This window comes from Beta vulgaris, chromosome 5 (genome assembly GCF_026745355.1).
Source record: "Beta vulgaris subsp. vulgaris cultivar EL10 chromosome 5, EL10.2, whole genome shotgun sequence".
In the NCBI taxonomy this organism is placed as follows: Eukaryota; Viridiplantae; Streptophyta; class Magnoliopsida; order Caryophyllales; family Amaranthaceae; genus Beta; species Beta vulgaris.
This window is the reverse complement of record NC_079206.1, coordinates 58365999-58381525: the sequence shown is the minus strand read 5'-3', so window position 1 is coordinate 58381525 and position 15527 is coordinate 58365999. Positions and strand designations below refer to the sequence as shown.

Genomic DNA, 15527 nt, shown 5'->3' with positions numbered 1-15527 from the left:
GATATCATGTATACCATCGTCTCTTTTTTCTTGTAATTCTTTTATTTCATTTGAAATTATTTTCTTTTATAATTTTTTTTATTTCATTAGATAATTAAGAATAATTTAGTATTCTCAAAGGAGGACACCATCTTCCTCCCCCTCACTTACCTAATAGAGATTCATAGTTTTTAAAAATGCGATAATTATTCTATAAATATATAAGATTTTATAATGTTAATAAATCCCTATTTTCATTAAGGATATATATCCAAGCAGTCAAGCTATATCCAATCCATAACCGTTATCAGATAGATTTATTATAATGAGTCCCTTAAAAAATCTACTGTAATGAGAATTTACGCAACTTAAGAGAAAATAATATAGACAATAGACAATCCTTAACCAACGTGCAACTAACTCTATATCTCCTAGTCCTACTACATTTCGGGGAAAAAAGTTCTCTTTCTCTATATAAGATCATCATAATCTCAATATATAAGAACATCATAATCTCAATATATAAGAACATCATAATCTCAATAAACACTCATCTATAATATAGGAGCATCTTTGTTCTGTTGTTTCTTCTTACCTATAAATTTTTCCATCCATCAAAATCATACAAGGTTAATTAACCTAAGAATAGCATAATGTCAGCTGTCATAAACAACATTAATCTTACCAAATATCGAAGTTATACATTCATAAAAAACATTAATTTACCCAATATCCATGTTATGGCGCCAATGAAGCCCGTGATCGCTACTCCGTCAACTTCACCCTAAACCAAACCAAGTTTTTCATAGTATCGCACCTTCTTGATGATGGCGAATCCACTCCGCCGCCGGGTTTAGTCATCGTAGCACACCATGCCTATCCAAAGATGTCTCCTAGTGTCCGTTTTGAACCACCCAGTAGTTCTTCATGGGAAAATCTTCGTTTCTCCCTTGAATTTTGTCTAGGCCTTAATTCTAAGGAGCAAGAAGCAGTGATGGATGAGATATATAAGGACCTCACTATATACTATGGTTATAACCAAGGATTTATGATGCACTTATCTTTAACCATTAATCAGATTGTTGTTGTGCATCTTCGGGCGAAGTTATGTAGCATCGCACCGTTGGATGACATGGAGACGAGGCATATTTGGGCGAACTTATGTAGCATCGCAGCTGTGGATGACAGGGAGACGAGGCAGTCGGAGAGCGCGAAGGTTGACGAGGTGGTCGTGCAGGGTGGTGGTGGTGAGGAGAATTGTTGTGTTTGTTTTGAGGAGTTAGCTAATCAAGAGCAATTGGTGGGATTGTCTTGTAAACATGTTTTTCACGAGGGTTGTATTGTTAAGTGGCTTGGGAATAGCCTCTCTTGTCCACTTTGCCGTTTTAGGTTGGATGCTGTTTTGTCGTGAGTTAATTAGTATGAGATTTTGTTAATTAATTTTTTGTTGAATATGTTTCTTAATTTGTTAATTCAAGGATGATATATCAATCGAGCTTTTTTTAGCAATTTGAAATTGGTCATTCATTAATGTACAAGTATCAAATAGTAGAACTGGTGTTTTATAGGTTGGAGTTTTGATTAAATTATGGAGCAGATCAATGTGGGTTCTTCTTTTACGGAATGAGTTTATACTTTGTAGTTCAAATTGTCTTGAGAAAGAGGTGTACAATTACTTTTTTTTCCCAAACTTGGATGAATTGCCTATCTAAAAGGGAATCTCTGGGTATATGATCTATAAATCATCTCCATCTAATACTCTTAAGGGGAGATTGATATACTTATCATCCCATACTTGTAGCATTTTGTAGGATGGAGTAGCTTCGTAGACGGTATATATTGTCATATGTTGATTTTTTGATGACTATAATTATGAATTTATCAAAGTAGGGGTCTTTTGTTTATCTTAGCATATTAGTTATAATTTATATGATGATTGGGACGTAGCATATTAGTTAATAATAAATTATACTATGATGTTCGAAAATCAAAATGTACTACTTAATGGGAGAATTCAACTCTGGAAGGATGTGTATACGAAGTTCAATCTATATGATATAATGAGCCAAGCTATGGAGGATGTATCATCATATAGATTGAACTTCGTTTATTGAGCAACGATAGGTACTTCAAAAGGACTCCTTTAGTGATACTGAAAACGCTTTTGATAAACAAATAAAAAAGAGATTACTTGCTTAAACCGCTTACGGAAAGTATGGACTAAAGCCCTTTGACTATTTAGGGACTACGAGCAACTGCTACTAGCCGTAATAACAAAAAGCAAGTTTCAACATTTTGGTTTGTTGGGTCTAAATTCTTGGAACTGGGGTCTGAAGTCAAAAGTGACTAAACAATAACCATGTCACTCCTTCAGGGTGCACTCTTTGTGATTTTGAGATATTTTGTTGTTATTATAGTGTCATTCCCCTGGTTTCTTCAAGTTTTTGGACTAGTGTTAGGCTTTGGAACCCCATGAAGATCGACTCTTTTGCTCAACCTTCCAACTCTGCCTCTATAGAAACTGGAGTTTAGGGTTTGTTAGAGGTTGTCCCTTGCTCCTAATACCAAAGTGCTTGGCATGAAGGGTGAAGAGGGGAGGAAATTATCCTTAAATCAATATTCATAAAGATTAAGAAAATAAGTTCATACCTCAAGTTAGTTTTTTAATTAGAATTGATTTGGTCTTATGAAAAACTCGGGTATTCTAATTAAGTCAATCCTAATGTCCATTAGGTTGGTCTTAATTAGGGTTCCTTATGGGTGACATTTATGTCCTTTTTAGTTCACTATTACATGTCAGCCTATTAGAAGGAAAGGAATAAAACTGCCCCATGTAAGGATATTCGTCATAGATAGCTTATCTCAGACCCAACTTTTGAAGTTGAGCTAGAACTAGCCTTGGACCGAGAACCAGCTTCCACCTGTGAGGTCAATCATTGCCCTTTTTCCTTAAAACCCACACACTTCCCGATCTAGCTTTACTAACTGTATTCATTTTTATACTTGAGATAGGATATTGATGTTGCCTCTATCGATAGAGAAGTTCAATTCTGATTCAACTAGAGGATTCTCACCCGAGATAAAACTTCATGTGAATGTCAAGGTTTCGAATTCACATGGGGAAAGAATTCAATCGGGAGCCAACTCAATTTCAATCAACTAGTTCTCTTGTTCTGAAGCCAATCTTCTTTCTTTTATTGGCTTAGCCCGCCAAAAGGTATTCCATTTCTTAACTCCTAGTCTTATAGAGCAGGGGGCTACTTTATAACTTAGATTTGTTCCATATAAGTAGCAATCTTACCCTGTTAAAAGAATTAAAAGAAAAGTTGGTAACCTTCTTCTATTTACTAATTCTTAACTCGTAAAGCGTCCTTCAGGTCTTAAGTCATAAGACATCCTTATCAACGTATCGGGCAATCAGCTTCCCTTCGTTGCACTCACTCTTTCCCTTGCCTGAGCATGAAGTGTCGAAATGCCCAACTTGAGGGGGAGTAGCATCTTTCCCGCACTAGTAAGAATGAAATAAAGGCAATGAAATTGAAAGAATTTACTGCATTAAAAGCAAAAGTCAACTATATCATAAACAGATCTTCTTTTCCACACCAATCACGAGTTCTTCTCCTTATCAATATTTGAGGATGAGATGATCTCTAATTAGTCATCTTAAAAAAAATCTCTTATTGGTAGATAAAATTAAATATTGACGGATCAGTCTTTACCATCTGACTTGTATGGACCCAATTCACATTATTAACATTACGTATCATTTCTAAACAATCCATTATATCATTCAGAAACCAACTATATCATGTAGAAACTCACTATATCATTCAGAAACACAATATGTAGAAACTACATCATTTTGAAACATCTACTATATCATTTAGAAACTCACAGTATCATGAATAAACTCACTATATCATTTTAGAAACATATTATATCATGTAGAAACAACATCATTTATGAACAATCCACTATATCATTCCGACACTTGCTAGATCGTGTAGAATCTCACTATATCATATACACACTCACTATATCATGCAGAAACTATATATTTCTATATGTTAAAATACGTGCCACAATACTTACTACACAACCTACATTTTCTTGCATGTTAAACCACTACGATTAAACCCTCCACTATATTGCATATAATTTCACTATATTGTTTTCGTTAATAAAATCCACCATCTTGTATATAACTTCACTATATATATCTATAAAACTCACTATATGAAGGTAATATCAATTACCAACTTGGTGCACACTAAGTTAATATGCATTGGGTCCATTTATTTTTTTTTACATTCTTTAATGTACAAATATCAAAGGAGATCAGTCTAACTACAAACAGGTTATATAAGTTTTCGCCCTAAAATCCTAAATATCATTTGATGGTACTAATAACTCATATCAGCTTGTTCCCTCTCACGCTTCCCCCCTCTCTCAATTCTCAAACTGAAACACCCGACCGTTGTCGAATATTTAGATGTAGATTGTAGAATATTGATATTATTCATTAGTTAGGGCTTAGGAGCTTATTGAAATTAAAATTAAAATTAAATATGTCAATTTTTACATAATCTTGGTTGTATTACTATGCATATATTGGATATTTGGTTGTAAGGCTTATATATTGAACAAATTTTCTCAACTTTTTTCCACTACTTTTATGTTTGTATTCGATTCGTAATCACAAATTCAAAATTCTGAGTCCGCCACTAAATATCGTGTATGTTAACATTAACTTTTACTACTCCCTCCGTCCCAAAATATAGCTCTCATTTCCCTTTTTCATGGTAATTTATGCAAGTAGAATCTAAGAGGGATAATAATTTTTTTTTGTTTATTTAAATAAATGTTGTATAGGAAAAGATGCTTTTAGGAAAGAGAATGGAGAATAATTAGTGAAATAGCATTAATTGTAAGTTTGTAACATACATTTTGGTTGAGTATATAAAGGAATAAACAAAATTCAAGAAGTAAATAAATGACCGGACCTAGATAAATTATGAAAAAATGTAGAACTAAATATGAAAACGGGAACTATATTTTGAAACACCCAAAATAGCAATGAAAACTATATTTTGGGACGGAATGAGTATAAAATAAAGTTGGTCGATAATGTAAAAGTCAAAATGGAACGTTTATTAGAAAACAGAGAGAGAATATATAAGGGTGACCAAGAACAATTCCGATTGTTGAGCTACCAACCATGTCAACAGAGTTGAAGAATCTGGAGTGCAACCAGCCCCGTTTCTGAGATTTTGGAGGCCCAAGGGCGAGCCTACATATTAGGGCCCTGATTAAGTTCAAGTTTTTTGAACGTTTTATTTTTCGGTCTGGACCAAAAAGTAAACAATTTTTTGGTCCGAAATTTTTGAAAAAGACGTTAAGATAAGGAGGTAAGTACATGCCCAATTAAATGATTAATAAAGAAATTTAAATAAAGTTACAACCATCGAAAGACCAAAGGCGGAAAATTTTAACCTGGACCGAAATAAAGTGATAAAAAATAATTGAAATTTATATTAGATAATATCAAAATTTTATTAAAAAAAATTATGGATTAAAGGTCTATTCTTTTTAATTAATTTGCTTTGCATTATTTTAATAAAATATTATGAACTACTCTAAACTTATTCAGAACAAAAAACAATAGGGATAAAATTAAATTTATCATTTTGTTAATAGTTTAGATTACACTTATTAATTAGAGTAAAAAGACCCGTTTCTCTGTGGATTCGACCCTACTTCCCTATCTACTTTAATTAAAGATTTAGGTTATTACTTTTGATTGGGTTATATGACTTTAGCATGTCAGTTAGCAATACTATATTTGCTACATAAACATCTTATTCACCCGCTTAATGGATTAAATTTTTAATCAACTCATAAGTGAGACAAGTAGGTTGCAGTTGCTTTTTTTATCACTTAACAAAGACAATGGAGGAAGAATATCAGATTGGACAACGTGGAATATTTTCTTGTCCAGCACAAGTGCATACTCACTCTCTAACTATCTCAATAAATCCACAATCTAATGGTTGTTTTGGCCTCCATAGATTAAAACTCTATGAGAACTACTCACCAAGTAATGGCTTAAGGAAAACTAATAGTCTAGATATTGCAATTTCACAAATCAATATGCTAACAGAAACCTTCTCCATATCAAAATAAGAACCAACCAAACTCTAAATAAAATACACAATCTGAAGATAAACCCTCAAATTATCAACAACAACCCCAGAATTACTTCGAATTATTTATATTATAAATTAAATGCACAAAAAAATACATAAAAACATAAACCAAACCACAGATTTTACAAGACATTACTTCGAATTTGTGTTTATAACAACCAAATAAACTACTACCAACAAATATCAAATCATCATAAACTGCATTTTTGAACAATTTCAACCAAAAATTTCAAGCAAATTAATGTACTTGAATTTAATTAGTGTACTTCAAATTCGAACAATTTCACACAAATTCACAACAATTTCGACCCATTTCAACGAAATACACAACATTTTCGAACAATTTCAAGCAAATAAATGTACTTCATTTTCGAACAAATTCAAGCATACATACAACAATTTCGTTCCAACAATTCAATTGGTAAACCCGCACTCACAATTTCGAACCACCAAAATTCACCTTCTTCAGATATAAAGGGTTGTCTGCTTTCCACGACCTACTTCTGAACGCCACAGCAACGTGCTTCGTCAGCTCATTCTTAAACTAAAGAGATTTTGTTTATAAAACCTTAGTTTTATTGCAAACCATGAGAAAAAACGACTTAGATGATGAAAACCAGAACCTACTCCCAAAGCTCTTATTAGCAAAGCTCTTGCCATGGATAATTTGTTGCATAATAGGCATAAAAGCGAAGTAGCTGAAAGGTGAAGATTAATAGCAAAAGCAAGTTAGAAATAATTTTTTTTTAACAACAACAACAATGCCCCAACGCACATGTAAATTATTGTTCATAAACCACCTTTCCCACTCTTAAAAGGGTAGGATGATGCATAGTTTATAGTACTACGTACATCTTTTTTAAGTTGATACTCCTTGCAACTAACAAACACGTTGTTCAGTCCGCCTTTTTACGATCTCCAACCCATCATATTATTGTTTTTTATTAGTAACTGATAACATCTGCAATATAAGAAAGACTTAAACAACACATTTGAGTATGGAGGTATTATCACTAGTCTAAACAAAAACTAATAAGAACAGTAGAGGAAAATAGAATCAGATAAAATAAATTGACAAAAATTTAGAAGTTTGCAAATTAATAACTATCATCAATGTTAAAAGGCATACGCACCTAAGGATTGCATCTACCAACTCCATATATCCGCCTAAGATTAGATAAGTAAGGTAAAAAAATAAGATAAAAGTCATAAAACTATTTCTGGAACCAAAATTATCCTTTTATGCATCAATCTTATTTATATTGCCTCTCTTTTTTACTCTAACCATTTGACCTTCACCTGGAGCAAATGAGAATCATTGGATGTCCTTCTATAATACCCTCAGGGGGTGTTTGTTTAGGGGGATTACGGGTGGGAATGAGATATTATATCCCATGGTAGATATCCCATGTTTGTTTGAGGGGATATCTAAATTACCATGTGAAGGGGAATGAGATTAAAACCCTCTTATCCCACCAATAAGACATGGGAGGGGGCAGGTATTAAGAAGGGAGATTATTTCTAGTTATGCTAAAAGACGAATTTACCCTTCATTAAAATATACTTCACCAATATTGTTTGCTCTTATTTTACTATTCTTCATTAAAATGGGTAAATTTGTAATTTAGCAATATATTCCCTACTTAAGTACCTCATACCAAACATGGGATAATAATATTCCCAACATAATCCCACTAACATACCAAACAAGGGATTGGGATATATTTAATGAATTTCCACCTTCTAACTCCCATTCCCAATCCCATCCTCTAATCCCCAAACTCCCAATCCTTCATACCAAACGCCCCGTCAGATTCACCAAACTCAGTAACAAACCAACTCATGGAGCCCGTCACAATGGGTTTTCCTTCACAATTCTTCAAAAAAACCTCAAGGATTAGATAACCACCTACAGGAATTACACCCCTTAGCATAGCAAACAACGGAAAATGAGAGGAAAAGGAAAACTAATTTTCATGGAAAATATTTTACACACTACCAAACGGAGCATGAATCCAACTGATTGTAACTGAATTGAAAATAAGATGGAGAGAACAGGCTAGGAATAATAATCCTATTTATATGATAATATTTAGGATTTTAACAGATCATCGATGTACAATACGCTATTACTAGTCTCATATGCATAAATTTATGTTAATGTATAAGTTCTTACGTTTTAATTGTTTGAAATTGCTTTAGTTAGATTAGTTTCATTTTCAATCAAAAATATCTCTTTTAAGCATATTATTTTGGAAAATATTTTATGTGTACATTATATCTTATTATAAATTAAACAATCTTAAGTTTCCTTATTAGTTATTACACATAAATATAGATCAAAAAAGAATTGAATATTTTATAGTTAGCATTTTTTAATAAGTAAAGGGTAGAACAATAATTTTACAAGACGACACCGTAGCTCATCACTTTGCTTATATAATAGAGATAAACTCGTCAATTTATGTTACATTTTCGGATGTTGTGCATAAAAAAAAATGAGTTTTGCTATTTGACGCCCTAAATTTTTTACTAACACCCTAAATACATTGTATTTTTATACGGTATTTAGTACTTTACCTTTTCTGTTCCTTACTCGCATATAGTCTTAAACTACATACTTCCTCCGTTTTTTTTAGATGTTACACTTTCTATTTTAGGAAATTTTAAATTAGATGTTACACTTTTATTTTGGGTAATAACTTCTCTCTATCTCTCTCCTATCACATGTTCACATGGGGCCCTTTTGTTTTTCATTCTCTCTATCTCTTTCCACTCCAAAAATTACCTAAGAGTCCGTGATTTAAAAAGTGTAACATCTAATAAAAAACGGAGGAAGTAGGTATATAGCCTAGTAACACTCCAAAAACGCTCACGGTGCCGGTGCCGGTGCCGGTGCCGAACTCATAAGCAAATTGAATTCCTTTAGAACCTCTGGAATCTGGAACCTCTCATATGTCATACGCAAAGCTCGAATTGCAGAAGCTCGTTCCAGGTTGTTGTTTGTTCCTTAGATGAATCTACTTGTTTTGTTGCGGATTTTGGTGTGGAATTGCGATTTTTGAGATCTACTTCATGTGATTATTCATGCGATTGGTTTTATGCTATTTGTTTCATGAATTCAACTTATTTTTTCTTTCTCATACATGCTATCTCATGTTTTTAGTGATAATTTACATGTTATAAACTTATGACTCGAGCTTCTGGTTTAACTTCTTATCTCATCTTTGTTTCATGGAAGTAAATGATAAGAAATTTATGTTACAATTTGTAGATGCGCACATTTGTGTTCACTTGTTCTTGTTTAATTTCATGAGATTAATTTTTCAAGTGTTGTGGCTGGAAATCAGTAATGAATGACCTGTCATCCCCGGGCCCAGGGCGGCCGCCCCTCTTGCCCTGGCTCAGGGACGGGCCTGAGTGCAACTCAAAAGTAAAGTTGAAGAAGAAAAGGGGAATAGAATTAGAAGGGTACCAAATAGAGGGTTTATCAATAGCTGGACATGAGACATGTATAATCTTCCCCACTCTCAAACTTGCTTTCGATATTGGAAGGTGTCCTCAACGCGCCATCTCCCAAGACTTCCTCTTCATCTCTCATGGTCACATGGACCACATTGTATGTCTTCTTTCTTCTTTTTTTCACCTTCATTTTCTTCTTCTTTTTAGTTTTATATTTCCAGTATTATTGGACTTCCATATATTCTGAGTTTTTTTTTAGGTCTTGCAATTATTGATTTCTTGTTTGTAATGGATTTTAATGAGTTGAAATTTGTTGTTGTTGTTATGGTTGCCAAGTGCGAATTTCATACATACTTCCTTAGTAACATAATAACTGCAACAAATGCAAATGCGGGTATTGTTTGTGAGGTATAAAATATTCATTTGTTGCGGTTAGTATGTTAGAAACAAAGTATAACATATCATCACCATCATTAAGGATTTCATGTTTTCGAGATCGATTCCAGCTATAGGCCTTTAATTGGTTAGTCCTGGATGTTAGTAGTATTTCCTTCAATTTTTTCCCCAAAATTACAGGAATTTTGTTTGGTAGGAATTGTTCATATTGTTATAAGTGTCATGAAAACAGCAATATTGTCATACATAAAGGTATAGGTTGGCTTACTTTGCCATGTACATTGCTATATGACTTCCTACTATGGAAATTATCATCACCAGTTCACCACACCTCCTGAAGTGTATCTTTGCATGTTTGTTTTGCTTCAGCCTGTCGATTCGTTTTGTTGACCTCTTGGCTGAGCATCTACCGAAAAGAATATTTATTTAAGTAAACAAATTAATGCATAATCTTTTGCAGGGAACCATGTATCTTGAGTTTCCTTAATATTTAACTCTAGAATGATTATGCTTCTTCTTTCTAGAGGAGGCCGTTTGTTGTATATGACGGGCTATTTTGTGAATAATGTTCTTTTAACTGGATACTATTGCCGTTTAATGTGATGCTAATAACAGGGAGGACTACCAATGTATGTTGCATCTCGTGGCTTATTCTCTTTGAAACCTCCTACAATTGTTGTGCCTAAAGCTATAAAAGAGGATGTCGAAAAACTTTTTGATGTGCACAGAGCAATGGATAAATCTGAGCTGAAGCATAATTTAGTTGCTCTAGATGTAGGTAATGTACATATTTAATCAGCATTCCATTGTATATATAATTCTCTTTTCCCCTAGGCTTGCTCTATTAAATGATTGTGCCAACTGTTTCTAGTTAAATATCGTGTGTGAACTGTTGTGTTGATTCCTAGGAGAAGAATTGTCTATCAGGAAAGATGTTACTGTGAAAGCATTTAAGACATATCATGGTGTTCCCTCTCAGGTACTTAGTATTCACCTCTTGCTTAGTTCCATTTTAACATCTCATCTTTGTTGGTGAAAGACCTCCTCTGGCCATAGTTCATGTATATGCTACTCAGCCGTACTGTATGTTGCAGGGATATGTAGTTTATTCAGTTAAGAAGAAGCTTAAGCAGGAATACATCGGCCTTCCCAGTGATGAGATCAAAGCTTTGAAGTCAAGAAATGTGGAGGTCTGCTTTCGTAGTTATGTATCGGGTTAAATATAGGTAGATTGTGTTAATCGAAATTTAGCTTGTTAGTTCTGAAACAGCGAGTTTCCTGTTCACTTTTGCTTATTGTATTAGTCAGATAAGAAGTAAGTCTACTTGAAGATAGTTGGGATAAAATATACTCACTCCGGCCGGATATGTAGGTAGATATTTGTCACTTTCCTTAATAACCTGTAGTCATATTCCTAAAGCTTTAGCTGAAGGTAGATATCTGACAATTCCCTAAGATATGGTGTGCCTTTGAAACTTTTAAGGATTACAGGATGTGCAAGACTCTGCATAGTCCTACCCCTCCCATAAACAAGATTAAACATCAACTATGGAATACATAAAAAAAGATAAAATATAGACAAATATTGCAAATAAGGAAGGGGTCAGTCTACGTCTAATGTGTTTAAGTTTGTATATATTTATCTGATAGATTCATTGCGCATAAGCAGATTACCACTACCACTACGTCACCCGAGATAGCATTTACTGGAGATACTACATCTGACTTCATTGTTGACCCTGCTAATGTTGATGTGCTGAGGGTAAAGGTTCTAGTAATGGAGGTAATACATTTTTAACCCCTTATATTATTAAATTTCATTTACCGACTGTTACCATTTTTTTTTGAAAAATTTATTGACTTATTTTCTGAAAGAATTTATTGACTGTTGCTTGTTTGATCAGTAATAATATGATGTATGTATGTGTAAATGCCGATGTGAGATCATTGTAAATATAATTTTGTTTTCCTCATTGGTTTGTGTGTGGAATTCCTGGCATTACTATGTTCACTAACCACGATGGTGGATGTTCACTCTTTATTTTTGTTTGGCACTTTTTCTTAATCAAAAGCCTGTTGCTTTGTTGCAAGTCTGCAACTACGCAATTGTTATTCAGTTACTAAGAGTGGCTTTTGCGTAGTTTTTCTGAAGTTGATTTTGCATATGGTTTTGTCATTCCAGCTGTTGAATGATTTGTGCTTTCTTCTCTTCCCCTCACCCACCAAGATAAGCAATATGTTCTTAGTTCCTGTTAAAGCTCTGTTTGGTAGGCTCCCCCAGTTTGAGGGGAAGGGGTTTGTGATGAAATTGAAGTTATCTTTGTTATCACATATTCAACTTTTAGAATCTTTATTTCTTTGTTCTGTTTCCCTTGAGAAGAATTTGCAGATAGGAATATCAAATTGCAAAGAAAGTCAGATTATGGTATATTAATATTGACTTGTCATGGCCGATGGGTTGATGTAATGCCCATTATTTTCATAACCATTATGGGCCATTACTACTGCCTTGCTTCTGGCAAGCGGCAACTGTGATTTAACAATTATGACCATCCTGAACACATATTTTATAGATCTTGATTGCTGTAAGTGTCCTGTACTCCTGTCAACCCATCTTATACAGTGGTAAAAACTACTGTATAATGTCCAGGCACTCCAGAATATGAATGAGGATTATTTTTCTCGTGATCTTTATACGTTGCGTTTCTTCTTCCTTTGCGAGCTTTGATGTGTTTCACAAACGTATAAGGTGCCTTTGGCTGGAAACTATGTTTGATTATGTTACTCAACAATTAACTTTATATATAGGGATATGGTGGATCATGTCATGTATGCGTTGCTTCCTTAGTTGAAATCATGATGTTGTTGGCACCAGCAGCTCATATGATGATTTACCTCAGAAACTAGGCAGTGCTCTTCTAATGTAGTTTCTATTATGGAACTGCCAAGTTGATGTTGGAAGAGGATGCTGGAGCTTAACTGCTGCTAATAGGATCATGTATCACATGTAGAATGTTAGCCTGCATTAGGTGCACAGTAAGATTATTGAGCTTTTTTTATATATGGAAGTTAACTCTGAATTTGAATATTCCCTATTAGTTACTGGAGAAAGTGACAAATTTCTGTTACTACTAAGGGAAATTAGTGACAGATTCAGTATTCCGTTGCTAATTAGTGAGTTGTGATCTTTGCATGTGCAAGGCTTCTGTGTTCTTATTTCAGTGTATCTGTTCTCATTTTTCTCTCTCCTGGTAACTTTGAGGGAAAATTTGTGTTTTCTACTTTGAGATTCAGATGATTTGGGGACCTTACACGACTTGTTCAATTTTTGTATTTTAATGCAGTGCACCTTTTTAGACAACACAGTTACAGTGGAGCATGCAAGAGAATGTGGACATATACACCTGGCTGAGGTTCATTTTGGCCCTTTCGTTCTGATAGTTGTATATTGAAGGCACGTTTTCTTACGATTCTTCCATTTTTTGGGGTTTAAACATCATGCATACAGGTTGTGAGGTATGCTGATATGTTTCAGAATAAAGCAATTCTTCTAATCCACTTTTCAGCAAGACACTCCCATGTAAATGTAAGAGCTCTGAATTCTCTGCTGTTCTTCGTTTTATAGTGCCTGTTGTACTGGTTATTTGATAGTGTATTGCAACGATGTATGATGTCAGTACGTGATTAAAATAAATGTATGTGACAAATATAAGAAGACAAAGTTGCCTGAATTGTTAAATAGGAGTTTCCTAGCATTTAGACTAGCTGGTGTTCATTTTTGTTTACATAGCAGATCCTCCATCTTGTCACTTCTGACACCTAAGTTCCTTTTCCTCTGTTACATTTTGCCCTGAATCTCATCAACTTTTACATGTAATAAGAGATTAAAAAGATCTTCAAAATGATGCCTCACCCCAACCAATTACCATAGTCAAGATGAGCTGAATGGATATGTTTTGACAAGGATCATTAACATGGATGTGGTTTGAACTTCTGAAGCTGATTACATAACATGTTGTCTTTTATCACCATGGAAAACCTATCTCTCCTTGCTCAGACCCACAAATCAACATAAAACCATGAAATTGGTACGTCGAGATGAAGCAACGGAATTCACAACTTCCTGATAATGAAAGAAGTTGCTTCAATTGAGAGATGAGTTTGGTGAGTGTGGTAGCTGTCCTTGCCTTGCTAAATTATGGGACTAGAGGTAGCAATTGGGCTAGTTGGTACGCAAGATTTAACATGGATCTTGATCCTTGATGTATGGGTTTCTAGTTGATTGTGGGAAGTTCCTCTGCCCTATATTGGATATGATGTGCTATGTTGATTAGTTCGAAAAATAAGTCAAAAGTTTTAACACATGCCTCACTCCCAAGCTGGATCGTTTACATTCGCCATTGTTAAAGTTGAATCCTAGTGACTGCTATGTTACTGTTCTGCCACGTTGTGTATTACTCCCTCCGGTTTTTAGTAGTTTTACCCGTTTTGACTTTCCACACTATTCACATATATAACTTTGAATATCTCGTGATTTGTAAAGGAAAAATATAGTCATGTGAGATCTTGTTAGATTCATTTTAATGTGTATTATCCAAAAATCAACTTTTTGTAATTTTTGCTTATTGATAAATAGAGATATTAAGGTTTAAATTAGTGCCTTGACAAATGTGCACCAAAGAAATGGGTAAACTAATAAAAACTAGAGGGAATACTTCCTGGACATCTTGTGGGTACACCTATTATACATGCCAGAATTCAGGTACTAACTCTGCGGAGTTTTTGCAGGAAATTGAAGATGCCATTTCAAGATTGCCGGTAGGGTTGGCTGGCCGAGTATTTGCACTCACAGAAGGGATTTGATGACTGATGTTCCATAGGGTTTTGTTTGAGTTGTTTTGATCCATTAATATTAACTAACCTCTTTTTCCAACTCCCTTTACCCTCTCCGGGAATTCAACCATATATAGTACTTGTACGCTGTACATAGATTCAGTTTTTTTTTTTGAAAGGACATAGATTCAGTTCTTGCATATATTGGAAGGTATTTTTGGATCAAATAGCATCTGCAGTTTTCTCAAGATCCGGAAAACAAGTGTTCTCAGTATGGTTTATACAGCGTCCAAAAAAGCTGTGCTAATGACTGAAGAAGTTTCAACCTATTTCATGTAAATACGAGATTTGCATAATCCTCCTGTAGGAGTTGGTGATAAGAGTTTTAATTCTTCAAACTGCTTTGCAATATATTTCAAATATATATGTTCCTACAATCGTCTTCAATAATGTTGTGTTCACGAACAATTGATTATGAGCAATCATATATTCATATGCCTATTGAATACATCGGTTTGATCGAGTCCTAAATCCATCGTAACATATGAGTCTCCCCTGCTACAAACTCTCCCGCTTAAAAATAACAGAGTGTTGCTATTCTTGAAAGGATATGCTCTATCCAAGGATCGTAATCTGGACCAATGAGGATAT

The 15527-nt window shown here is 34.1% G+C and overlaps 2 protein-coding genes across 3 annotated transcripts; both read left to right on the top strand.

Moving 5' to 3' along the window:
• The first annotated feature begins 865 nt into the window (after window positions 1-865).
• Window positions 866-1390, top strand: LOC130591470 (E3 ubiquitin-protein ligase RHA2A-like). The gene has a single exon (XM_057394799.1). The coding sequence runs from the start codon at window positions 866-868 to the stop codon at window positions 1388-1390; it is 525 nt and encodes a 174-aa protein (XP_057250782.1).
• Window positions 1391-9019: 7629 nt separating this feature from the next.
• LOC104894103 (nuclear ribonuclease Z) lies at window positions 9020-15124 on the top strand. 2 transcript variants are annotated; one of them, XM_010680274.3, is made up of 9 exons: window positions 9020-9180; window positions 9536-9804; window positions 10659-10821; window positions 10952-11022; window positions 11138-11233; window positions 11713-11826; window positions 13388-13456; window positions 13552-13629; window positions 14832-15124. In XM_010680274.3, exons 1-9 carry the CDS (start codon window positions 9141-9143, stop codon window positions 14904-14906), a joined length of 975 nt encoding a protein of 324 aa, XP_010678576.2. In that variant the 5' UTR covers window positions 9020-9140; the 3' UTR covers window positions 14907-15124. The 2 variants fall into 2 exon arrangements, with proteins under 2 accessions (XP_010678576.2, XP_048500195.1); XM_048644238.2 differs by having other exon boundaries at window positions 9073-9180; window positions 9503-9804.
• Window positions 15125-15527: the final 403 nt, after the last annotated feature.

What these genes read in the sequence shown, in the direction of transcription:
- LOC104894103 (XM_010680274.3), top strand. Translation starts at nt 9,141, where the DNA reads ATGTCATACGCAAAGCTCGAATTGCAGAAGCTCGTTCCAG. An exon ending in TGAAGTCAAGAAATGTGGAG is followed by an intron (nt 11,234 to 11,712) that starts GTCTGCTTTCGT and finishes GCGCATAAGCAG; the next exon opens with ATTACCACTACCACTACGTC. An exon ending in CAAGACACTCCCATGTAAAT is followed by an intron (nt 13,630 to 14,831) that starts GTAAGAGCTCTG and finishes GAGTTTTTGCAG; the next exon opens with GAAATTGAAGATGCCATTTC.
- LOC130591470 (XM_057394799.1), top strand. Translation starts at nt 866, where the DNA reads ATGTCTCCTAGTGTCCGTTTTGAACCACCCAGTAGTTCTTCATGGGAA.